The sequence below is a fragment of the Megalobrama amblycephala genome, linkage group LG21, assembly GCF_018812025.1.
Source record: "Megalobrama amblycephala isolate DHTTF-2021 linkage group LG21, ASM1881202v1, whole genome shotgun sequence".
NCBI lineage: Eukaryota > Metazoa > Chordata > Actinopteri > Cypriniformes > Xenocyprididae > Megalobrama > Megalobrama amblycephala.
Window position 1 is genome coordinate 29,002,376 of NC_063064.1, and position 25,301 is coordinate 29,027,676.

Consider the following 25,301-nt stretch of genomic DNA (forward strand, 5'->3'; position numbering starts at 1 on the left):
TGAGTCCAACACAAATTTAGTCCAAAACAATAAAGTGTATTTCATTCATTCAAAGGAAAAATGATGGGAAAATGAGAACCTACCCCTTGATTTTGGTTCTTGTTTCAAGGGTTTATAAGATATTAATGTATAGATCACAATGTGGCATTAAAAATAATAGTATGAGTCATGTTGTTATTCAGTGACATGTCAGTGGTTTCCAGTGTATTAACTAATTTAGTGATTATAACAATCTTTAACTTAAAGATGCTGAAGCATGACTTTATATCATTTATTATATAAATAGATATGAATTTATTGTTCCCAAAATATGTGTAAATATACGTTTAAATTAGACTGTATGCGTAATGTGTTTAGACTGCAGTGCTAGGCAAGTGATACATTACTTGACCTTTTCTAGTAGTATTTTTTTCTTTTAAAATATCTAAACATAATCTGAAAAGAGTTAAAGTGTAAAATAAATGTAAAAATATTGTTCTGTAGTTCTACTTAAAATTTAGATACTCAAGTCACAGACGTTTAACAGTAACAAACTTATTTTGTTTTGTTTGAAAAGTCTGTTTGTGCTATATTTCTTTCAAATAAATGTCACTTGGTTTGATTTTTTGTTATCTAATGTCATTCTAAGTGTATAATATACGCATTTTAAGTGTATATTATTTTTCTGACCTGTAAACTGACCAGTAGATGGGTGATTCATGAGTCAAAGGGGGACTTTTATTTTGGCAAATGAGCAGCTCTGTCTGTCTGGGTTTCACCCATCACATCTTCATCACATTCGGACATATATCATCACTGTTTTCCATCACTCCTGCCTCTGTCATCGCCTGTTTTTCGATCCAGGATAATTATCCACCTTTTTACCGTCGCGTGGTCCACTATCTGTGTTTCAGCAGCAGGTAAACGTGAATAAAACATCATAAACACAAACATCAGTCACAACAATGTTAGCGTGACGGCTAGCCAATTAGCAAGTTCCAGCAGGGGAAGAAAAAAGTGGATCAACTTTTGTTTAAAGACATTACAGTTCGAGCTAGATGAGGATTTAGATGTGTAATCTTGGATATTGGTCATAATTGGTGTGTTATGTATGATATAGTGTTGTTAAACTTAACAGATCATGCCTGTAGTGCTAGCAGGCTAACTGAGCTCGAGGACTGCCCATCAAAAAGATTGAAAACCATTTTTCTTTTTTCAATAAAACAACCCATAAACATTTCATACCTGTCATTTGATGTGAAGATGAATATATAAAGTAGTCAGAGGAGTTGAATGTGTTTTTGCAGTAGCTGTGGAGATATGTGACGTGACTCTATGCATTATATAATCTCATAAATCCATTTGAAAACTTTTTCATTAGTCCAAAAACATCTATTTAGTGATCGATTAAACTGAACAGTTATTCTAAGGTTTTTAAATAACTGTTTGCTTTAGTCAGATGTCGTCATAAGTAATAGCATGCACATATGCATCACTAAAAGTGCAAACAGCAAAGTTTAATTCGATATTATTTATTATTTTGTGTGATATTGTGACGATATATGTGTTATGATGTGAGTCGCATGTGGTAGAAAATGTGATCATAAACTAAAACTCGAACTATAATGTTTTTTTTACATTATAGAAATGGACAACAGCTCGACGACTTGTCCGTTTGACACACAGGTAAAAATATTTTGATTTTGTAATTTCATACCCAGATATGGTGACATCTTTATTAATATTGTTTTAGATGATGATGATGTTGTTGTGTCTTCTTAGTATTTTTGCATGCATATATTTTTCTATTAATCATCGTTGCATGTGTAGCTCAAAATAGGCTTGCTTCGTTTAAAACTGTATGCAATGTATGATCATCATCGCATCGAAAATATGTAAATGCATGTCTTATTATTTTAGTGCTTTGATGTCTGGTAATAATAACTAAAATCATCAAGGAAGTGTCATTGCTTTTAGGCTATCTCATTAGCAGTGGCTGGCTAACTCATTAGATGCGATTTAGGTTGATTAAAATAAAGGAGATCGGAGTCGTTTTTACTTCAACCATGTAGTTTTGTCGATGCAAAAGACGTTTCAGTATATCAGTCGAATTCACATTGGTGTCGATGGTGTAACTGAATGACGGTGATGTGTCGTTTACTCGTGGTTGTCAATATGTCGAATATTTGCACAGTTGACAGAGTCAGTGCGCGAATGCGCATGCGCGCACATTGCTTCACTCCCCCAACCTCTGGTTGGGAAAGTAAAGCACTGCTTTCATTAAAGGTACAATATGTAAGATTTTTGCAGTAAAATATCCAAAAACCACTAGACCAGTGTTATATATATTTTTTCTCACTTGAGTACTTACAATATCCCAAATGTTTCCAACTGTTTGTAAATCGTGAGAAAATTGCAATTTTAACCAAGGCTCCGGGACGTGTGAGGAGTCGCCTGTCAATTGCGTCATACATGCGTTATCCTTGGTTTCTGGTTTTATTTTGTAAAAACCATGGAAACACCAAAGACACTTTAATATTTACATGTTTTAATAGTAGGGCTGTAACGATATGCGATATGAAACCGAAATCGCGATACGCAGGTCCACGAACCTGTATCGCGATGTGAGAAGGCAGAATCGCGACACACCCCTTCCAACTCCCAGAGTTATCCTTCCTGTCCAGATCCAATGCTACCACATTTTTAAATTACTATAAGTATTAGAGGTGTAACGATTTATCGTAGATGGTGTGTCTCAATCAGCTCTCTAGTTCAGTAAGTGTTTCGGGCACACATTGAATCTTGCAAGCAGGTTTAAACGTTTCTCATGTCAGTCTCTTGCATGGTCGCGTGAGAAAAGTCGTGGCTTTCTTTCACCGCAGTGCACAGCAACAGCTGTGCTCACAGAAAAGCAAAAGACGCTTGCGATGCTTTGCTTTAAGTTAGGGGCCGTTCACATATTGCGTCTTTTCCGCGTGCAAGTCAGTTATTATTTTCAAATGTAGCCGGGCGGCAGGCGCGCTCATAATGGGATCAACGCGGTCGCGACGCGCATTCAATTCTCAACTTTTCAGAATGCCGCAAGCGCACCGCAGGTCGTGTGACAAGAATCAACCGATCAGCTATGGCCTTTCCGTAACAAAACATCAAAAGCTCAGCCGAACAGCTGATCATAGCTGTTCATTGTGGTTTTTATATCTTATCTCCATCAATATATCTCATAGTAAAACTAATGCAAGGGCTAGAAATCATTTATCCTTTGCAGAAACATCCTGATCCTCTTGGAGAGCTCAGTTCATGGTTGCATAGCAACGACCGACGCCACAGGAGCGCAAGCGCTTTGGAAAGAAGGAGAAGCGGTGCGGCCGCGCCTTCCACGCGTTTTTAGACGCGATATGTGAACGGCCCCTATTCATAATTCTAAGTTCATGTTAAATGTAACATTTTTTTTCAGTGACAGACAGCCCTATTCAACTGTTAATTTGAATACAGAAGGTTTTTATTAAAATTTTATATTTATTTATTTTATTGAAATGTGATCTTGTATGTACAAGGAAAATTATTGAAATTTGTTCGTTTTTTTTAATAAATCTTGTTTGAATTTCAGTTTCATTTTGTTCAAAATATCGTGATACGTATCGTATCGTGAACTCTGTATCGAGATGCGTACCGTATCGTGACCTGAGCGTATCGTTACACCCCTATTTAATAGACAAGGTAACAACTGTTTGGTTACATTTATAGACAGAAAACAAATTATTGTTATATAGCTCAACACGTTTAGTCTTATTGTTTAAATCTTATTTTCTTGATTTTTTGTTTTTTGTTTTGTTTTTTTGAGTACCATGCTTTACCATGCCTCAGAGAAAAACACTATTTTGTCAAGTAGCTAACATAGCATAATCAGATGCAGCTTTATTTTTAGTAACAGTAATACAGCATTTTCTCCATCATACAATACGTTTTAAAATTAATTACATGACATTTATCAACACAAGCCATTCAGCATTTAATATGATATTCTAAAATCGATCTAGATTACTGCAGTGTGCAGAGGTGGGTAGTAACGAAGTACATTTACTTCGTTACATATACTTGAGTAGTTTTTTGGAAAATTTGTACTTTTTAGAGTAGATTCAAATGTGGGTAGCCTACTTTTACTTTAACTTGAGTACATTTGTAATTAAAAATCTGTACTTTTACTTCGCTACAATGGGCAACGTTCCTCTCGTTACTTTATTTTAATTCAATACTGTAAATGTTAAGAAATGCGTATAGTTTATTCCATGCGCGCTGTCTCTTTTTTCATGAACGATGCCCCATTCACAAATGAATCACTCTTTTGAGTCGATTCTGTTCAAAGACTTGATCAAACAAGTTGGTAAAGCTGTCTAAATTGATTCGCGAATCAGTTTGAATGATTTGTTGAGTTCCTGCAAGCGCTGAATCGTTTGAAGTAGGGCTGCACGATTAATCGCATGCTATTCTCACGCGCATTTCGTCAGTAAAGCCGGTGCCCTGATTACCGCTAAATCGCCATCACCTGTTTTTAAACGGAGCGCCTTTTAATAGACGGAGCCGTAGTTCACGGACAAGCCACGCAATATCGCGTTCATTATCGCAGGCGATTCATCTGCGATATGAACGCGATATTGCGTGGCTTTTCAGTGACCTACGGCTCTGTCTATTAAATGCCGCTTCATTTGAAAGCAGGTGATGGCGATTTAGCGGTAATCAGGGAACCGGCTTTACTGACGAAATGCGCGTGAGAATAGCATGCGATTAATCGTGCAGCCCTAGTTTGAAGCGGTTTCTCACTCGGAGCGGATGAAGTGGCAGTGGACCTACAGTCAATTAAAAGCAAATCTGCAAATGCATACAGTTGTTTGCCAGCGATGAAGATCTTTATTAGTTGAGCTGCGTATGCCGTCTGTGAACAATTCCACAGGAAGGCCTATCGATTTCATTTGATTTTACTTCATGATGCAGCCAATAGCCGACATTTTACAACCAAACAGATTATTATGTCACTATAACAAAAGTATGTAGTATTTCTTTACCGTTTTTATGGGCATATATCTTAATTTATACATTAATTTATACATATACTATTGCGCAATGGCGGCGCCAGCGACCTGTTCGTCTTGAAAATGAACGCTTTGCGTTGACACAGTTAAGCAGTTTACACGCGCCTGCTGAAATATACATTTGATTACATTTTGGAGAACAGACCGAAGAAGATCCGTCAATGTGTATTTGATCATTGTTGTGTCAAGTTCAGATATGAGCGCGAGCACATGTAAAGAGTTTTCTCTCTTCTTTAAAATGTAACGTTAGCTGTATACGTTATTAATATAGTAACGATACATTCGGGTTACAGATGCTAGAAATAATGCTTGTCTCTTCTATGTTTGTTTGTTGCAAAGATATCTAATTATGATAATAAATTAAATATCTATTTAAATAAAAAACATTAAATAATAACATGCTATTGTGTGTGTGTGTGTATATATATATATATATATATATATATATATATATATATATATATATATATATATATAATAAAAGTAACTAGTAACGAGCTACTTGAGTAAGATTTTTATTGGATACTTTTTTACTCTTACTCAAGTAACTATTAGGATTATTACTTTCACTTTTACTTTGAGTAAATATTTCTATAAGTACTTGTACTTTTACTTGAGTACAGTTTTTGGATACTCTACCCACCTCTGGCAGTGTGTAACAGTGTCTCACAGCAGCCGCCGAGCGAACGCACAGAGTAACGTTATAACATAATTTTCAACACACTCAAATGTATCTAATATGATAAACAGAGCTACCTCATACTCATGACCGGAAAAGCAGAAGCGGCGCCGGCGACTGTGACATAATAAAAGTCCTGCTGCTCGTGAGGCGTGTGTTACGCAACCGCTCCAGCGTCCTCGTTCAGCTCCCCAACACTCGCTCCTGCTCTGCTTCATACTACAGCAACGTTAATAATCGCATCCATGAACATGATTTCTTCCTGAGTCATATCCCAATTTTTTTTCCACCGGCTGTGATGTGAAGATTACATGTCCCAAAATTCCATGATCAAACTTACTGTCATCAAGCTACGCCTTTGTTTTGAATAGGCCACTAGCGGACAGAATTATTACATACTGCACCTTTAACTAGAGTTAAAAGTACGTGGTTCTTTTTTAATATATTGAAAATTTTTAGGAAAATTACCCATCCACTTTTTCAGCTGCTTTGGTTCTGGAAGTTTTCCATAGAGATTTAAAACCATGAACCAAACCAACCAGCTACAAGGTAAATTAACATTAAAACTGGCCTGATTTGTTTTTTCTGATTCTCTGGTGGAGATTTCTTTCCAGAATCATGGGTAATGTAGTTTTGACCAGGAATTCTGTTAACATGACTATTTTAAAAATAAGATGAAATAATGTGGGCTGATGGCTTCAATAAAAGTAATGATCATCAATTAACAACCTCATAACCACAGTTAGTCTGTCTTTAAAGGGTTATTATAGGTTATTGTTAAAAATCTGTTCCCCTGTGGAGAATATGTATGGGATTTTTTGTTTCGTAACCTGTTGCACTCTATGTACAGAAACAAATACAAGTAAGCTGTTCTATGTTGATTCTTCTGAAAAGTGTAAAAACTTTGTAATCCATTAAAATCATTATGTTTGTTTGAACATCATGACCAGTCCAAAACAACAGTGACTCAACTAATGGCCTTGTGTTTGGGGTGGGACTACCTGTTTAAAAGCATTCATTAGATGTTGTTTTTTTTATCCATTGGGTGATGTTAGTGATGCAGAAATGACACATTGCAACTAATGTAATCCTGAGTTGTTTTGTTCCATGTTTCACACTTTCAAACTTGGTTTAACATGGTGCGTAATAGTGCTCTGTGATTGTACAAAGTGCATGAATATTTAATGAGGCCGCATTGCTTAGTTTCTGATTGGCTGTCTTTTGCTTATCATTTAGCACTGCAATTTGGGCATAATCTAATGCTAAAAGTTATGTTAACGGATCCTTTTAAAAGGTGTGAAATTGTGCTTTAAAAGTGGTATTAACCTTTTAACAAACAAACAAAAAAAGTATATGTTGGAATGACTACTTTCATTATTGACACTGTTTTTATTGCAGGGCTACAGTTCAACATTTAAGCGGAAACGGACAGTGGAAGATTTCAACAAGTTCTGCACATTTGTGCTGGCATATGCTGGTTATATTCCGTATCCACAGGAGGTGAGTATTATCATGTCTGTCTCAGTGATGTAACTGTGAGGAGATTGTGGTAAAAATGATACTTACTGTGCTTGTACATTTGCTAGAAAGTGCTGTCAGTGTTGCAGGGTGAAGCGGCCTTGCTTTTCTTCAAGATCGCTCAACGATCTGACACATCCGACCTCCAGAGGTTCCTATCCTTGGCAGTGGTGTAGCACTGGGTGCTTTTTTTTTTTTTTTTTTTTTTTTTGGTGGCACAACCCCTTATGAGCTGCTTTGCTGCTGACGCTCTTGTTTGATCCACAGAAATGGTGGTGGCTCTTATGTCACGGCCGCTGAGAGACATCTCCCTCCAAAAAAACCTCAGCCCTCCCTCCCAGGGTAAGAGGGCCACTCCAGTCTCCTCATTCTCATCTCAGACCCTGTCTCTAAGTGCCATTCTTCACAACAGCAGTGTGTGTGCATCCACAAACACTTCAGTTTCAGGTCTTCCCTTTAATGGATCCTTCAAATGGATGGAGGCTAAATCGAGGAAACTCTGTTTCAGGGAAATGCATGAGGGACGATAATAGCTCCAAGTGTTCCAAAACCTAGTGAGCTGTCTTGCTGTCTGCTGTTTACATAGGCCACTGCCTTCTAAGGGAACTGAAATAAAGTGCATGGGACACTCAACTCTCAATTGACACTTGCATGTTGTTTAAAATGAAATATTGTAACAAATATTGGGTAAAATAGGTTGCCAAATAGTCAGTGAGGATGAATGATGTCACAATAACATGGTGGCACCCAGGTAGATGTACTCAGTTAATGATAAACATTCACTTTTAAGTAAATAAAAAGCAGTGGAGAGTCAAACTTCTTACCCTTTGTGATAATAAAACCAGTTTGTTAAACATTTATTGAAATTGGTGTGTAAAACCCAGTGAATTATGTCTTTTTTGTTGACAGTCAAACTGACAAAATGGTATAGTTGGTTTTTTATTTTTATCTTCTGAGCACTTTATGGTTAGAAGTTGCCGATATCTAGTAGAAATACAAAGTTCTGTCATGAAACTCTAGATGGCACAGGCTAATAGGTCCTTAACTTAATCTGCATGCAGTCGCATCATTCTCTATAGGGCACAGCTGATTGGTTCCTGCTGTATCAGTAGCCAATGAGCCCGCTGCTCAACATTCACATACTTGGTCAGCATTTGCCTTAGCAATGTAGCGCACTTTCAGAAACCCTCCACCTTCCCCAGCTCCACCTGTATAGATCTGCTACAGGTAATTCATGTACGCTATATTGTAGAGCAGCAGCATGTCTTACTTGCTCACAGCAGTGTGTTGTGTATGTATTGGCAGTAGCAAGTCCCGTACTTGCTCTGCAGCAGCAGCGTAGCAGATCTGTTCTGCCAAGACCGAACATATCAACATTGTCATATCCATTACCATGCCAAACACTCCGTGAGTTTTCATGACAGAAATATCCTACTTTAGGCTTTTGGTCTGCCATGTTGATTTGAGCTTGTTGCAGTGCATTCTGGTTATGCTGTCTTTGTGAAGATATTTTTGAAGCTAGCACTTTTTTGGAACAGCTTTCATGCCAACATATGCCTGCTGTCTGAAATGATGTCTAGGTAGGCAACTCACTATGTTTTGGAACATAATATGTGTTTTCACATCCTTTCAGCTTATAGAGTCTGTTTTCGGAAAGATCATTCATTCTTTATTTGCTTACTACTTGCTTTGTTTTCGCAGGCTACTCAGCACAAAGGAGACATAGCACTTCATAGCACACGAATAATGATGGCTTTAATAACAAAGAAACAGAGTAAATGAGGGTATAAACAAAAGTAAGTGTAGACAGAGATGGACCCGTGAGAAATGCTCCAAAATAATCCACCATTGATGTGGGATCCATGTGTTTCTGAGCTCATTAGTCGTGACCAAGAAAGCTGATTAAGGTTTGACAGCAAAATGAGGGGGAGGATTTTAAATTCTCTGAACATACAGTGGAAGTTCATAAACCTGCCATTTGTGTGCCTTATTTTTACAGCGTGCAGTCACTCTCGGATTTCATTGTGCAGGCGCTTGCATTTCTGATGATGACCCGTAATTTATATTTTTCTTAGGTGGTAGCCATTAACTTTAGGAGTGACTCAACAAGAGCATTGCTTGGCACTTTGCTTCTCTTACCCTGGTGTGTGATAGATTTTTTTTTTTTCCCAGTCAGTGTCTGTTGGCGTTAATGTACTTTTTTCATGAAATGGTTTGGCTTTTAGTGCTAAAACACTGGTGATTTGATCTAATAAAGAATTGCTGAGATTTTCACTATTACATGTTCTTACATCTTAGCCTTCATCAGACTCAAAATATATCCCGCACACTACTCAAACTCACATCATTATGAAATTTTATTAACAATGCTTCTGTCCATCAACCTTCCTCAGACTTGAGCAAACCAGCACACCCACAAATGATTCAGGTGTGCAAGGCACTATTTTTTTTTCTATTTAGTCTCTATCAGACTGCAAAATGTGAAATGTTCCATCTTAGAGAGCTTGATTTGTCGTAAGTAGGCATTTTCATCTTGCGCCAGTGTGGTCTGCATTTCTTGTCATTACAAATACTGCACCATAACCAGCAGGATTTGCGCGTGTGGGTGATTTTCTGTTTATTAATTTCACCACAAGTCTTATTGAAACATGCAGTGAAGTTATTTGGTCACTGTTTGCTCATCTTCAGACTTCAGACCGATGTTTCAGTCCAAGAAATTCAGTGCATTGGTGGTTAAAATAGTGTTTTCTATTGCTGTCCACAGGAGGCACATTTGAGGAACAGCTCTAGTCCTCCTAACAGCACCGGCAGCACTGCAGACAGTGACGGATGGGAGAACCAGAGGCTGGGCTGTGGCCTCTCGTCCCCGGACGAGCCCCCACCCAAAAACCGCAAGAGCTTCGCTGGATTCAAGAGACCTGCGAGCGAGAATTCAGAGCCCCAGAAGCGTCCTAAGTCAGCAGGTCTTCTCCTGGAGGGTCGATCGAAGGCCGACAAGGTGAAAAAGAAGAAGAAGAAGCTGAGGAAGAGTAAGGATGAGGAATTGAGATCTTTCGCTCCATTTACTCCTCCCAGTGCTGAAGGTGAGATCGCCAATCTTGGATGTACCATCAAAGAAGAACCAGAAGATTACCTCAGCATCTCTATACCCACCGCTGGTATGGGTAGTGACCACCCCACGCACACTGGCACATGTTCAAAACCTGCCTCTAGTTCACCGGGCACCGCAACGTGCAAAGAGGAGCCTGATATTGGCCGTCCATGCTGGGATGGTTTTAAAAGTTCAGATACAGAGTCGGTGGATGTCGAGAAACCCTCACAACCTAAAGAAGAGTCCATAGTCTTGAAAGTTGAAGGTTTTCCTGGTAAAAGGACTGTGGTTCGCCAGGGAAAACAGGTGGTGTTTAGAGATGAGGATGGATCGGCAGACGATGAGGACATCATGGTTGATTCAGGTAAGCAGAAGGTTTCCTCTTGTAGTTTGCCATTTTCAAAAGTAGAGCGCAATAGTATATATCGTATTACAATCGCAATAGTTTCCTCTTGGAGTTTGGCATTGTCAAAAGTAGTTCGTATTCGTATTACTATATATACGATTACGGTCACAATCGTTTCCTCTTGGAGTTTGGCATTGATAAAAGTAGATCTCAAATGTATATATTTGAATTCACTATCTTTATCTTGGCAGATGATGACTCTTGGGACCTAGTGACATGTTTCTGCATGAAGCCGTTCGCCGGGCGGGCGATGATCGAATGCAACCAGTGCAATACCTGGATCCACCTTTCATGTGCCAAAATCCGCAAGTCCAACGTCCCAGAGACGTACATCTGCCAGAGGTGCAAAGACTCAAAGTTTGACATTCGTCGCTCCAATCGCTCACGAGTGGGCTCTCGAAAACACCTTCTCGACTGATGCCGCTCTTCTCGTTCTGCCCAACCACACGTACAGAAACTCATAAAAGTGTCTTCTTGAAGACGAGACTGAATGAGTACGGAAGAGGAAGGGCTCGCTGACCTACCTGTGTGACTTTTTCTGTTCCTGTTTTTAATATTTCTCACCTTCCTAAATGTTTGCGTCAGGCAATCAATACTCAGAAGAAGCATTAATGAGAGCAGTTTTCCGCCGTATGGACGGCTGTAGCTGTGACGGTACACGCCTGAAGGTATTACGCTATCGAAGTTGTGCTGGAAAGAAGGGATTGGGGTGTCGGATTGCACTTTTTTTTAAGAACAAAGTGGTAGCTAGAGATGCCCCTTTGAACCTATAGCTTTCAAAACTATGTGTGTTTGTTAAAGTATGTATATTATATGAAATAACCATAAGATATTAGTGTTCAAGGTGTTTAGACTCATCATTTTGTGTGGATCTTTTCTGAGACCCCCAAATGTGTATGAGGCACAGAGTTCTGTTTGTTGGATAATGTTTATCGAAGTTTTCGTCAGCAGTCACTGATGCTTTGGAGCGAAACATCAGAAACGGTTCATGCTACATTGTGGTGTTTTTTCTTTTTAAAGAATATGGAAACAAATTGGTGACAACAAGAGACTATATGTGTTATTTTGATTTATAAAGTCTGATAATTCCTGCTTTTGCTGCCCTTTATTGAACAATTTGCATGTTGTAATTTTTGACTAAACAGGTTGATTTTTTTTTTTCATGTCTCTTTTTTTTTGCATTTAGGTGTCAAATACTTTAATTATGTGAATTTTTTGATAGTCATTACAGGTTAGGGAAGGGATATTTTTACTGGGTGAATCTCAGAATCTTACAAAACATCCTGGTTACATTTCACCTCATTTTGTATATATATATATATATATATATATTTTTTTTAATGTTCCTAAAAATTAGTATTAATTTATGCTTTTTTTAGGAACATTTACTTTTTTTTCTTTTTTTTCTTCAAATTCAAGTAATGTTTCTGGGTATTTTGCTTTTATTCCAATTATTCGCAGTGGTGATTCCATTTTTATTGTTGTGACTGTAAGAAAGTAACTTTCTTTATCCTTTACATTTTTTTTTATTTTTTTTTTGTCATGAAAATAGTCACATTTTGTGGTGAAATATTACCCGGGCGTGTTCTTGTCAGGTTCTGTGAGATTTACTTAACTGCCAAAAGGAAAATAATTTTTTTACCTGCATATGTTGAACTCTTACGGCTTACTTAGTAGTATTCATATTAACATTCAAAGCACTGTACTATAGTATGTTTGGTCTACAAATCTTGGCTTTTCAAAATTTGCTGGCGGAGCTTGTAATGGAAGGAATCATTCATGAGGGTGTATTTCTTGCTAACCACTGTGACCGGTCTAACCTGGTTTCATGTTCATAGGCATGCTCAGATAAAAACGTGATTGTGTCCTATTAGCTGTTCCACTCCCTTCAAAAAACTTTTGTTTCTTGAGGACATTATGTGCATTTTTTTTTTTTTTTATCTCATGTAAGTTTCTGTCATTTCAGAATGTATTGTTCTGATTGATGATATAAACACTGCAGAGAAGATCATTTATTTGGCACCTTCAGTATAGATATTTTCCGAACCGTTTGGTATATGTTAATGTCAAATTAAGACAAATATCGTTCATAGTTGTGAAATTGGCCTGGTCTTATTTCAACGAGTCAGTGGACAGTTTCCACAGTGATATTTTTGGGATGCATATTGAAACTGGATATTCTTTAAACACTTTCTTTGGGTACAATTTGTCTTCCCATCTGAGGACATACTGGGAAATTTGCAGGCCTAGATTTAAACAAGCTAGCTTTTCATTGTTTTGTGGAAAAAAGTGTCGCTTGTAAATTTAATTGCTTATGTTGGTGCTTTCTTTTTTTGTAACCATTTATTTAGGGTTCATGGATGATGGTTCTGTACATTTTGTTTTGTACAATCATGTTTATGTAGTATGATGTTAATATTTCAGGGCTGTTTGTGCACGAGAGAGAAGAACCGCTTAAGTTTGAGCTCTCACTGTTACGTTGAGGGATAAAGACTGAGTCCAATGAAAAGAGAGAGATGTTTCTGTGAAACTTCATGTAAACTGTTGTAAATAAAGAGATGATGATTTTATGTGAGCCATGTCATTCTTATGTAGAAACTAAATATATATCTAAAGAAAATAACTGAAGAGGTCAGATGAAATGTAGTTTTCTTCACTTTTTATTGTTTAAATTGTTCTTCAGGTCGATTACATAACATGAATACATTTGTAAGGTTTTGCATCAGATAGGAATGTAACACCGGTTTCTTTCAGAGTTTCAAAATGTGGCTTGAACAAGAGCTATGCTAAAAAGTCAGGAGACGTGCAAGGTGTAATGACAGTACTGGATAACAAACCAGAGAACATCAAAAGGGCCATTTTTAAATCACACCAAAATGATGCCATGGCCTGTCAATAGTGCATGTACTTAACACAGACCCAGGAATTGGGGAAATTCAGCCTTATTTTCACTTCTGAATGAGAAGATTATTGTTGCTGCTACAACAATAAAATGTCTTGATGTTGAAATGACTTTTTTCCCTTATAGCCCAAGAGACAAAAGGTACAGCTGGAAAGACTGTTACAAATAAACATCTACTACAGACCCAAATTAGGTAGGTATTGCACACTCATGACAAATTGCACTAAACACAATGTCAAATTAAGAAAACCAAAACAAAAGGTGCATATTAAAATGACAATGAACAGTTCAGTGGAGTAGTTGTACAAATGAGGATCATTTGAATTTACGAATCATTACTGTTCTGATACTATGCTTTTATATTTGTAACAACTCTGTTTAAACCCCTCAATCAAATCATGATAAATGACAAATGTAGCACAAAGTTTTATATTAGTTCATTCTAAGCATTTCAAGTCAGTAAAACTAATGCAACTCAACTTTTAAGAACTGAGAAGGGGAAAGTTGCTTTCCATGTCCAGATGCAAAGAACCACAATGTTGACAAATAAAATAACAGCATGTCTTTTTTTCCGATTCACTGGCTCTGACTGTACAGTAATACTGTATTTTAAATTTATACGGTGTACAACTATCTTTGATATGGAGGAAATGGTGAATCCATTTTGCATAAAGTTTGCATAAAGAAAATTATTTAAGATTTCTTGTATTTATGAGATTTCTTGCAAGTCCATTTTAAACGACCTCCCCTAACTGTCAATACCCTACAGTAATACAAAAGACCTCAATTTAAGAAAATTGGACGTTTTATTCAGATTTTCATGTATCACATAAATTAAAAGTTTTAGATTACAGTAATGAGAATGACATTTTTCCATTTAGAATTTGACAACCATTTTTTTGTGAGATTCACCTGAAAATATAAATATTAACCCGATGAGTGTTATCCAAATAGAAATTAAAATCATGATCCTATGGTAAAAAAAGCAGCTTCTACAGTACTGATTTTAGAGGCAGTGTGAGCCTAAGATTTCCTGTTCGTAAGCCCAGTGTACAAACTTGCAAACCTTTCTGTCAATAAACAATATCAATACCAGTCCTATTAAACCACTGGTTGTACAGCACTTCATTAAGGTGTGAACTATACCTTTTTTTTTGTTACAGGAGCTTTTATTGCTGTACTATCCAGTAGATATCTTCAGATAGTGTCGTATTAACACTGATTAAGACTGATGGATTGAGCGATATGATATTTGACTACCTCCTACTACCTGAAAACAGACAGCTATCAAAGCTGCAGACGGGTTCAGGTGGTTCGTCGAAAGTCTGACTTAAAACTCCAGATCTTAAGGAGATGTTAAGATGTGTTCGACCCATTGACGATATATGTTAAGGGATTTGAGATAAACAGACAACACAAAGGTGATACACGGGTGAGTACGTGGAATGAAGAGGAGCAGCCCTTCGGATCACTTGACGTCTGACTGTCCCTTTATGTTCCTTTGATGTCCATTGAATTCATCTGTCCTTTCTTCCAATGTGTGGAAGACTCCTACGTCTCTGAAGTGATTCTATGAGCTGAATGAAAAGAGACCAGATTAGAATTAACCATCTTTTTGAAAACATTTCCAGCTTGTTTCCATAGTACTCACATTGTTTAGGTATCCTAAGAGGCTCTGTGTCTCCAGACAAGACTTGGTGCATTGCACCTCTGAACTGGTACAACAGCTTTAGGCTCTTTTCCTCTCCGACGCACGGGTCATAAAACCCCGGCAAGCCAGCCTGATTAACACGAGACAGAACTAATTAATGGGAAGCACCTGGCGAGAGTTTAAGCATCTCACTGATGTAAAACACCAGTTGATGTTTACGTACCTTTGATGCCTCTGTAAGAACGAGTTTAGAGTCTTTCACTAAACACTGGAGTGGGACGGTCACGTCGATGACCTCTGCTTTTTCACGTTTCTGACCATTGTCCAATACAAACTTGCCATACCAGGCATTTAGAATGATGAGACCTAGAATTAAAACATTTGAATCATTTCACAAAAAACGTTCCATGTTCAGAATAAATTAAGCTGTATGGACAACAGTCTGTAGCAGGCTGCTGAGTACCATCGGTGTTTCCACTCATCCCAGAGTTTGCTAAACAAAAATTCTGTATAGAAATGTACCTACAGTAGAAAACGTAAAGCATGTGTTAATTTTGTCAGACAAAAATGTGTATTATTTGAGCTGTAAAGTTCATTTTAGGAGTGGAATGGTTTTCTGACCAAAGAATATAATTTAATAAAAATATAATTTTTATTTTTTTTGTGATGATTTTAATTTTTTTTATGAAAATACTAATTTTGTTAAAAATTGTAAAAAAAAAAAAAAAAAAAAAAAATAAAAATTTTTTTTTAGAGACTGCACAAAAAAGCAATTTCTAGTGAAACAAATACAGTACTTTAGAACTGAGCATTACTAGAAAAATATATATTAATAAAAGAAATTTCCATGGCCTTTCCAGAAATGTAAATGAAGGTTTATGAATTGTTACATCATGTACCCTGGTATCTTTGGATACTAGTTTATCAGCTATATCCTGTCATTACGCGAGTATAAATATTGGATATAACTTTTGGGTAACTTTCTATAACTTTTGAATAACTTTCTTTTTATAACTTTCTGTCACTAAATAAAAAAAAATAAAAAAAAGGTAATAGCAACTTTTTATCTCACAATTCTGACTTTATTCCTCGCAATTGCGAGTTTTTAATCATACAATACTGATATTATTTCTCACAATTCTGACTTTTCCCTCAGAATTGCATGATATAAACTTGCAATTGCGTCTAATAAAGTCAGAATTACGAGATATAAACTCGCAATTCTGACTTTATAACTCGCAATTCTGATAAAAAAGTCAGAATTGTGAGATAAAAAGAAGCAATTACCTTTTTCATTTTTTTATTTCATGGAAACACATTAGTGTACAGTCAATGTTTGCTTGTTTTTATAATGAATGGAAATGATTTTCTGTGGTAACTGCCAGTATATCTCAGATGCAGTCCATAGAGCTTAACTTGTATCTATCGGAATGTATATATATTAAAAAAAAAACATGTATGGGCTTTCACAAACCCATTTTAGATTCCTCAGCATCAATAATTCTCTTCACTGACTCTTGCATCAGCAAAACCTGACAACCAAAGACACAATAACACAAGATAACAACATATTTGTCCTGATAAATGGTTGTTTGTGTTGGCATGAGAGAGACAGTCATTGTTGTCTATGTATTTATTTTACTCACAGCAGCTTCAGCTTCTTGCTTCCTGCGAGCAATTTCTGAAGCAGAATCCTCCTTCTGTTTCTCCAACTCCCTGTAAACAACCAAATAGTCAGGCCTTTCATCAGAGAAACTGTGGTAACGTAAAGACAGGGGTTTCAGGAAAATGGGCGGTTTCAGAGCAGTTATTATGGATAATAACTCACTGTTCCTTCTGGGCTTGTATATAAGGCATAATAATAAGCTTCTGGACAGCTAAGTAGATGGCCAGCGGGCCCACAGTGGCATAAAACACAGCGCTGGGTAAAATCTGGTCGGTCAGATGAATTGGGAAGAGGTAGGTTTGACTGGCTCTGTTCAACCTGTAGAGAGAAGAAAATGACCATCATAAATAGACCACCCACAAGCAGCTTGAGTTTAGTTTGCTGTTCTGCTGAGCTGTGCTTATTGTGGTTAAGTCGAGTCAGTGCTAACCTGATTTTGAGGGAGACTCCTTGGGGTACACCAATGCTGACGGTAGCAGCCAAAACACTGTGGCGACTGATCTTACGCTCTGCACCATATTCGACCACGGTTCCAAAGAACCCAGTCCTGTTGGATACAAAGACGAGTATATATATATATATATATATATATATATATATATATATATATATATATATATATATATATATATTTATTTTCCCCCCAAACTTTTTTTTTTTTTAATTTAAAATGAAACAACATTGTGAACATAGCAATGTGCTTTTCATTTGGCCTTTACGTTTTCTACAGGTCAGGGCCCAGTTGCATGAAAGCCCTTAAGTTAAAACCCCCCCTAAATTTTAAGGTTAAGGGTACCCTTAATGAAACATGGGTTGCAAGAAAAAAACCATAGGGTCCATTTAAAGAACATTAAAGCTGTCATTAAGTATTTCCCCTTAATTACTTAAGTGTTCCCTTAAGTAGCGTGGCAGGATTTTGAGCATCCTCCGGTGTTTGTAGCTGGATGCAATCAGTGTGCATGCACTCTTAGGAACAATGTGCTCGAATTTTATCCGTCAGACCCCCTTTAATAATCTCTATAACTTAAATATTGTAGTAGACTTTTAGGCCCGGTTTCACAGACAGGGCTTAAGCTAAGCCAGGATTAGGCCTTAGTTCAATTAGGGCATTTAAGTAATTTTATAAATGTGTCTTAGAAAAAAATATTACTGATGTGCTTCTTGAGACAAAACAGTTGCACTGACATATTTTGAGATATCTCAGAGCAAATTTCTTTCAGTTGAAACAGTTCAAACATGCATTTTAGTCTAGGACTAGCTTAAGCCTTGTCTGTGAAACCGGGGGTTATAGTTTAGTAAATGTTAAACTTGCTTGTTAAAGTCAGAGGTCTGTTATGTTGTTTATTGTGGGAGATTTTATAACGATAGCAACTGCTTCTCCATTGCCAGAAACTATCGCGAAATGCTTAGTATAAACACTTAGATAAGGGTGACGGCTAATACATTTGTTGCAATGCTCTTAAAGAAATATCTTGCCTCAAGGAATTTTCCCCACCAGGGATACCTTTAAGTATATCCAATTAAGAGGTTTCATGCAACAAGGCCCAGTTTCATAAGATAGCATTAACGATAGCATCTCTGATTTAAGTTCTTTCACCACTTATTCAGCAATGTGTTCACACAACCACTGAAAAGTGTGCTGTATTTTCCATGCTTCAAATGTTTTGTAAAGTATTTGTAGGTAGATGCTGTTGTTTATTGCTAATGTTTACTAATGTTCCTTTATCTAATTGGCAAAAATTGTTATAAAAATGAATATATTTATAATTTTTGCTCATGAGATCTATTTCATATATAAAGGAACGTATTGGTATATACTGTACACTACCAGTTAAAAGTGCTCTGTTTTTTTTTTTTTTTTTTAAAGAAATGAACACTTTTATTCAATTTTATGCAAGGATGCATTAATCAAAAGTGACAGTAAACATATTTAGAACGTATATCTTGGTTTCCACAAAAGATATTAAGCAGCGCAGCTGTTTTCAACATTGACAATAATAAGAAATTTTTCTTGAGCAGCAAATCAGCATATTAGAATGATTTCTGAAGGATCATGTGACACTGAAGACTGGAGTAATGATGCTAAAAATTCAGCTTTGATCAAATCACATATTAAAATATATTCAAATATATTTTGAATTGTATAATATTCTACAATATTACAGTTATCACTGTATTTTAGATCAAATAAATGCAGCCTAGGGGAGCAGAAGAGTTCTTTCAAAAAAAAAAAAAAAAATATATATATATATATATATATATATATATATTTTTTTTTTTTTTTTTTAAGTTAGTGTATACAGATTGCACATCTCTATTGAAAACCATAGGTAAAACACATACTTGATGGAACCTTTGACTTTGGTCTGGTCTTCATCCTGGAATTTGTACTGATAGCTCATCATCAGGTAGGAATGAGGAACGCCCAGCTGAAGAACAGGAATAAGAACAGATGAATTGCATTCTTAATGCATTACCTTGTTTTGAATGAAACAAATTGCCATCGTCAATATACCCCTGTGAGGGCTTCACCTGCAGGGCCAGGGTGAAGTGGCTTGTTTTAGTGTCCCTGACGATGCTGGTGGTCATGGCAGACTGGCTTCCCCAGCGCCACTGCAGGTAGCCCATAGTGTTTTGGTCCAGGTGGCGAGCCATCATTGTAGAGGCACTGGGCCGCACGCCACGCGAGGAGAACTGCAATCCCCATTGGGCAGTCACAAAGCTACGCGACACAAAATTCATATGAGATTCACAGAAATTAGACTTCACTTATCATACACAGACGGATACCTACCATCGTGCAGTTACGTTACGGAATACTTTCATCCCAAACAAAGGTCCTCTAATGTCCCCTGCTCCGAACTCCAGCTTAAGACACACACAAAGAAGAACATCAGAACCGGACCACCACAAAACCTGAAGGTGTTTTGGAATAAGTCTCACCTCTCCCCAGCCCCTCGCTGAGGTCACACGCCGCACACACAGGTTTATATTTCCTCCTCCATTGCCATTATGCGTAGACAGAGATCCAGAGAGGACAGCGGTATCTGAAGTGGTTAGGGGCGCCTGCCAAACATAAACATGCATGACTATAGAGCACAAGGGAGATGGTGGTGACATCATGAAATGCTCAGTTGTCCATACTGACCTCAATGGATTGGGAAATGTGCATCCTGTTGATCTCAATATGGGGAAAACCTCCTCCTGGTACATCCTCAAAGTCCTCCTCATATCGGTCAAAAAGGTCTGTTGCATCTATGCCAACACTTATTGTCCCCTGAATGAAGACAATTTATGAGTAAAACCCCATCCAGAATCCTCAATCCTTACATTAAATTAAATCAAATTAATATTAGCCGTCCATATAGAAGAAACCCAATAGAGTGCTGAAGTGTATTTTTTGTAGCCAACCCGTAAGTTCGTATCAACTTGGTTCTCTCTACAAAAACCCAATAGGATTTTTCCATTAGCTTTTGGATTGTTGCAGAAAAAAAGCTCTGTGCCCAACAAAAGTTTATGATTCTTACATGTTTTGTTCAACATGATAATCTTCACAAGTAAACTTTTACGATTTTGAAGCCTAAATACAATCAGCAGAAGTAAAAAGCTCAACGTAGGCTATAATCGAACTACACCATGGTCGCAAGACTTCAACACCACCATCATTTAAGGGTTAGTTCACCCAAAAATGAAAATAATGTCATTAAATACTCTCCCTCACGTCATTCTACACCCGTTCATGTGACTACAGTGTTTCTACCTTAATATTATAAAGCGACGAGAATACTTTTTGTGCGGCAAAAAACAAAATAATGACTTTTCAATGATATCTCGTGATGGCCGATTTCAAAACACTGCTCCGGAGCTTTGCGAATCGAATGTGCCCTGTGTTAGAAACTTGCTTGATAAATTACAATGAGCAAACTGTATGTGCAGGTATCCAAAATAAATAAATAATAAAAAAAAATAATAAAGCAAGAAAGCAGTCTTAAAATATCTATTCCTCAACAATCAAGCAAAGATTTGACTGATATTATCTGGCTTCAAATTTTAGAAGAACTTTTAAATTGCATCAGTTGGAGCACAACAAAACCGGAAGGTTTAGAGAAATAAAACTGCATTTCGGGTAATAAAAACCATCATTATCTCCCGCTGTCATTCTGGTCTGGAATGTCCACCTTAGGGTTTGTTCTCTGCTGGAGTCTCCTCTCATCTCTCTCCCTCTGCAAACGTTCATATTCCTCCCTGATCTCTGCAGGAGTTCTCTTCCTCTCCACCACCTAAAGATATCAGGGATCAAGCAAGCAGACGTGTCATTAGTATCACATGCACCATAGTAATACAAATATTAGTTAGTTAACATTGTCAATGTGGAAAACAAAACTAACCTCCCAACCTTCCACCTCCAGGCCTTTCTTCCCAAATATGTCATATATGGCTCGGGATTGTGGGTCACTGAGAACTAAGCATTTGTCAAATAATGAAAGTAAAATAAAAATGTCAATTAATAATCTAATTATTTGAACTACACTAATAGTTTACAAATATGACTCTAAGACAGAATTCAGTGATTTTTTTATTTTATTTGTCACAACCATTTTAGTAAAATATGAAAATACTTGATACATCAGGCTTTTATAGCTCATATAGGAGAATATGGAGCTCATACTCAAGGAAAAAAAAAATAAAACAAAACAGAAAACGTTAAAACGAAAATAACCTAGATTTTGTCCAAAAATATGCATTTTAGTGAAGATGTTCTTATTTATATGTTGAAAAAGTAAGATCTTCCAATAATGTCTGATTAAGATTAAGTTAAATGCTTAGTTTTATGATCAAATCTCTGTAGTTTTAATTGTGGGAGCAAAATATATAATGCAATACAATACAAGGATGATTTAGACAAGTACATGCTCTCAAAAGCCTGATGTATAATATTTCAATTATGTATGGATAAACATGGTAAACATGAGTTGCTTCCAGTCTGTTTTGAAATATAAAAGTTATTCTTACATTAAAAAACAAAACAAAAAACAAAACAAAAAAACAAAACATTAAAGGGTTAGTTCACCCAAAAATGAAAATTCTGTCATTTATTACTCACCCATGTTCCACACCCATAACACCTTCGTTAATCTTCGGAACACAAATGAAGATATTTTTGTTGAAATCCGATGGCTCAGTGAGGCCTGCATAGCCAGCAATGACACTTCCTCTCTCAAGATCCATTAATGTACTAAAAACATATTTAAATTAGTTCATGCAAGTACAGTGGTTCAATATTAATATTATAAAGCGACGAGAATATTTTTGGTGCGCCAAAAAAAAAAAAAAAAACCACACAAAATAACAACTTATATAGCGATGGCCGATTTCAAAACACTGCTTCAGGAAGCGTCGGAGCGTTATGAATCAGCGTATCGAATCATGATTCGGATCGCGTGTCAAACCGCCAAACTGCTGAAATCACGTGACTTTGGTGCTCCGAACAGCTGATTCGACACGCTGATTCATAACGCTCCGAAGCTTCATGAAGCAGTGTTTTGAAATCGGCCATCACTATACAAGTCGTTATTTTGTTTTTTTGGCACACCAAAAATATTCTCGTCACTTTATAATATTAATATTGAACCACTGTACTCACATGAACTGATTTAAATATGTTTTTAGTACCTTTATGGATCTTGAGATTTTCAGTGGCATTGCTCCCTATGCAGGCCTCACGGAGCCATCGGATTTCAACAAAAATATCTTAATTTGCGTTCCGAAGATTAACGAAGGTCTTACGGGTGTGGAACGGCATGAGGGAGAGTAATAAATGACAGAGTTTTCATTTTTGAGTGAACTAACCCTTTAAAGATTTCACAGCAATTAGATGTGAACCACAACCTGAAGGGGTCCTATGTTTACAATTATACTAAAACTCTTTTTACAAACTAAAAAGTATGAATTATTAATCAACATGTTTCTCAGCAAGGTTTTGATCATAATTTAAAAGCCTCAAAAATTAATGTACCAATTTTGTTCCTTTTGTGTTTCACAAAAACAAAACAAAACAAATCACAGCAGCATACAATGAAATGACATGTGGGTGAGGAAAATAATGACATTATTCCTCTAATATGTGCTCTGAAACTGTCACGATAGTTCTAGGGACAGTTATAATTACCCTCATATGCCTGGTGCACATAGGTGAATAGTTGTTCTGCCTGCCTCTTTAGCTCAGGGTCTCTGTGCTTGTCAGGGTGGTAAAGCATACACAGACGCCTGTAGGACGCCTTCAACTCTTCTTGAGTAGCCTGTGGACCGTAAGATAGATAAATAAATGATAGACAGACAGATTTATGATATATTATCAAGGAGCGTCAACCCAGAGCCGTTGAAAAACAACAGCACTGGCCACACCTTGACAACAGGCTTCTGATTGGTTATCCTGCCCAGGTAAGACCACGCATTGGCGCGCTTTTGCATTTAAACTCAAACGCGAACATTTCCGTTACATCCTCAGAGTTTGAGGCAATAAACGGCTCTCTGGGAATAGCGGTCGAGCACAAGAGCGAGCAGTTTTTTTATTATGGTAGGTATAATTACATTATAAGGTTTGATTGAGCCTATTTTATTAGGTTATTTATGAAGAGTATTGCTTTTTAAGCTTTAATAGTAAATGAATGGGCTGTTCTGAGATAAGCTCTACATGCGCCATTTACATAATCAGTGCGTATATGCGAAATATAAATAAACACCCTAATAGCTGACATAGCAATCTGACAGATACAGCTAGAAAGGTGTCCAAGCATGAAACGAGTACAAGCCCAATGCAACCGGCATATTACAGTATACGATGACAGCCTGTATGAATATCACTTATAGGACAGTGTCACGTAATGAGAGAAATTGCACGACCCTCTTCATTCTGTGCAGAGCTTAGCTATGGAAATGTCTCTTAAAAAACCTATCCACTTCCTTACCTCTCTCCTGGCATTGAGCAGAGAATAATAATCTTCGTTATCTACTTCCAATTCAATTTCCAAGGCAGCCGCCATGTTCCCAGTGTCCCAAAACCCTCCCCCAAATTCCTACTAAGGCGAAGGCCTCTCTCATGAATATTAATTACGCAATGTGACGTTCGGCCAGTAGTTCCATCTGATTGTTGAAAGAATGACGTTGGAAGGTAACGTTAGGGGGTTTGTTGTGAGCTGGCGAATACTGTTTCAGCAAAGGCTTGACTGATGAATATTAAGTATTTTATATGTATAGACGCTTTAGGAAACGTCAGTACGACGAAATGAATATTAATGAGCTAAGCCTTCGCCATAGTAAATTTGCCAGTTCGTCTATGGCTGAAGCTCAGGATCCATTTGTTCTTCTGCCACCGTGTGTTCTGGAAGAAGGAGAGTGCAGATTTCATCAGGATGAAAATTTCCCAAAATTTTATTTAGCTAATTAAAGGGTTAGTTCACCCAAAAATGAAAATAATGTCATTAATTACTCACCCTCATGTCGTTCCACACCCGTAAGGCCTTCATTCATCTTCGGAACACAAATTAAGATATTTTTGATTAAATCCGATGGCTCAGTGAGGCCTGCATAGCCAGCAATGACATTTCCTCTCTCGAGATCCATTGATGTACTAAAAACATATTTAAAACAGTTCATGTGAGTACAGTGTTCAATATTAATATTATAAAGCGACGAGGATATTTTTGTGCGCCAAAAAAAAAAAAAAAAAGATTTCAAACACTGCTTCGGAGCTTTACGAATCGAATCAAGCGCCAAAGTCACGTGATTTCAGTGGTTTTGCTGTTTGATAGGAGATCCGAATCACTGATTAGATTCGTAAAGCTCCGAATCACTATATTGTTGAAAAGTCGTTATTTTTGTTCTTTTGGCGCACAAAAACTATGCTCGTCGCTTTATAATATTAACATAGAACCACTGTACTCACATGAACTGTTTTAAATATGTTTTTAGTACCTTTATGGATCTTGAGAGAGTCATTGCAGGCCTCACTGAGCCATCGGATTTCATTAAAATATCTTAATTTGTGTTCCGATGATGAATGAAGGTCTTACGGGTGTAGAACGACATGAGGGTGAGTAATAAATTATAATATTTTCATTTTTGGGTGAACTAGCCCTTTAAGTAAAATAATTACGTTGGATTAATGTAATGGATACATCTTATTAGTATAAATGTTAAATAAATATTTTATTTATTATTAATAATACAAATAAATATGATTAATAACGAATATATAGTGATGTCATCGTCCCAAAACTACAAATACATTGCCAGTAATCACTACATGCTGTATTGTTGTGA

At 36.9% G+C, this 25,301-nt stretch overlaps 3 protein-coding genes across 4 annotated transcripts in view; 2 read left to right on the forward strand and 1 right to left on the reverse strand.

Annotated features, from left to right (window-relative positions):
* Positions 1–719: 719 nt before the first annotated feature.
* Positions 720–13,330, forward strand: phf13 (PHD finger protein 13). Its single transcript, XM_048172656.1, has 5 exons — positions 720–899; positions 1,625–1,665; positions 7,144–7,245; positions 10,028–10,718; positions 10,952–13,330. The coding sequence occupies exons 2-5, from the start codon at positions 1,627–1,629 to the stop codon at positions 11,176–11,178; spliced, it is 1,059 nt and encodes a 352-aa protein (XP_048028613.1). The 5' UTR covers positions 720–899; positions 1,625–1,626; the 3' UTR covers positions 11,179–13,330.
* Positions 13,331–13,404: 74 nt separating this feature from the next.
* On the reverse strand, positions 13,405–24,099 carry LOC125256560 (dnaJ homolog subfamily C member 11). The gene is made up of 16 exons (XM_048172655.1): positions 23,948–24,099; positions 23,149–23,278; positions 21,368–21,441; positions 21,158–21,259; positions 20,128–20,256; positions 19,923–20,045; positions 19,774–19,847; positions 19,512–19,701; positions 19,323–19,408; positions 17,410–17,526; positions 17,142–17,297; positions 16,960–17,029; positions 16,788–16,845; positions 15,537–15,679; positions 15,314–15,443; positions 13,405–15,239 (listed from the first exon to the last, which is right to left on the reverse strand). The coding sequence occupies exons 1-16, from the start codon at positions 24,020–24,022 to the stop codon at positions 15,214–15,216; spliced, it is 1,683 nt and encodes a 560-aa protein (XP_048028612.1). The 5' UTR covers positions 24,023–24,099; the 3' UTR covers positions 13,405–15,213.
* Positions 23,304–25,301, forward strand: part of camta1b (calmodulin binding transcription activator 1b) — a 324,903-nt gene continuing 322,905 nt past the window's right edge. Inside the window, exon 1 of one of the 2 annotated variants that reach the window (XM_048172651.1) lies at positions 23,304–23,420. The gene's annotated coding sequence lies outside the window, so the exon portion shown is untranslated. Of the gene's footprint in view, positions 23,421–23,461; positions 23,557–25,301 lie in introns of those variants that run through there. The other variant, XM_048172653.1, reaches the window with a different exon arrangement.

Excerpts from the sequence above, each read along its gene's own strand:
- LOC125256560 (XM_048172655.1), bottom strand. The coding sequence starts at position 24,022 with ATGGCGGCTGCCTTGGAAATTGAATTGGAAGTAGATAACGAAGATTAT. Across the intron at positions 21,442-23,148 it reads TGTGCACCAGGCATATGAGG|TTCTCAGTGACCCACAATCC; the intron begins GTAATTATAACT and ends ACAAATGCTTAG. Across the intron at positions 20,257-21,157 it reads AGCAGAGAACAAACCCTAAG|GGGACAATAAGTGTTGGCAT; the intron begins GTGGACATTCCA and ends GTCTTCATTCAG.
- phf13 (XM_048172656.1), top strand. The coding sequence starts at position 1,627 with ATGGACAACAGCTCGACGACTTGTCCGTTTGACACACAG. Across the intron at positions 1,666-7,143 it reads CTTGTCCGTTTGACACACAG|GGCTACAGTTCAACATTTAA; the intron begins GTAAAAATATTT and ends TTTTTATTGCAG. Across the intron at positions 10,719-10,951 it reads GGACATCATGGTTGATTCAG|ATGATGACTCTTGGGACCTA; the intron begins GTAAGCAGAAGG and ends TTATCTTGGCAG.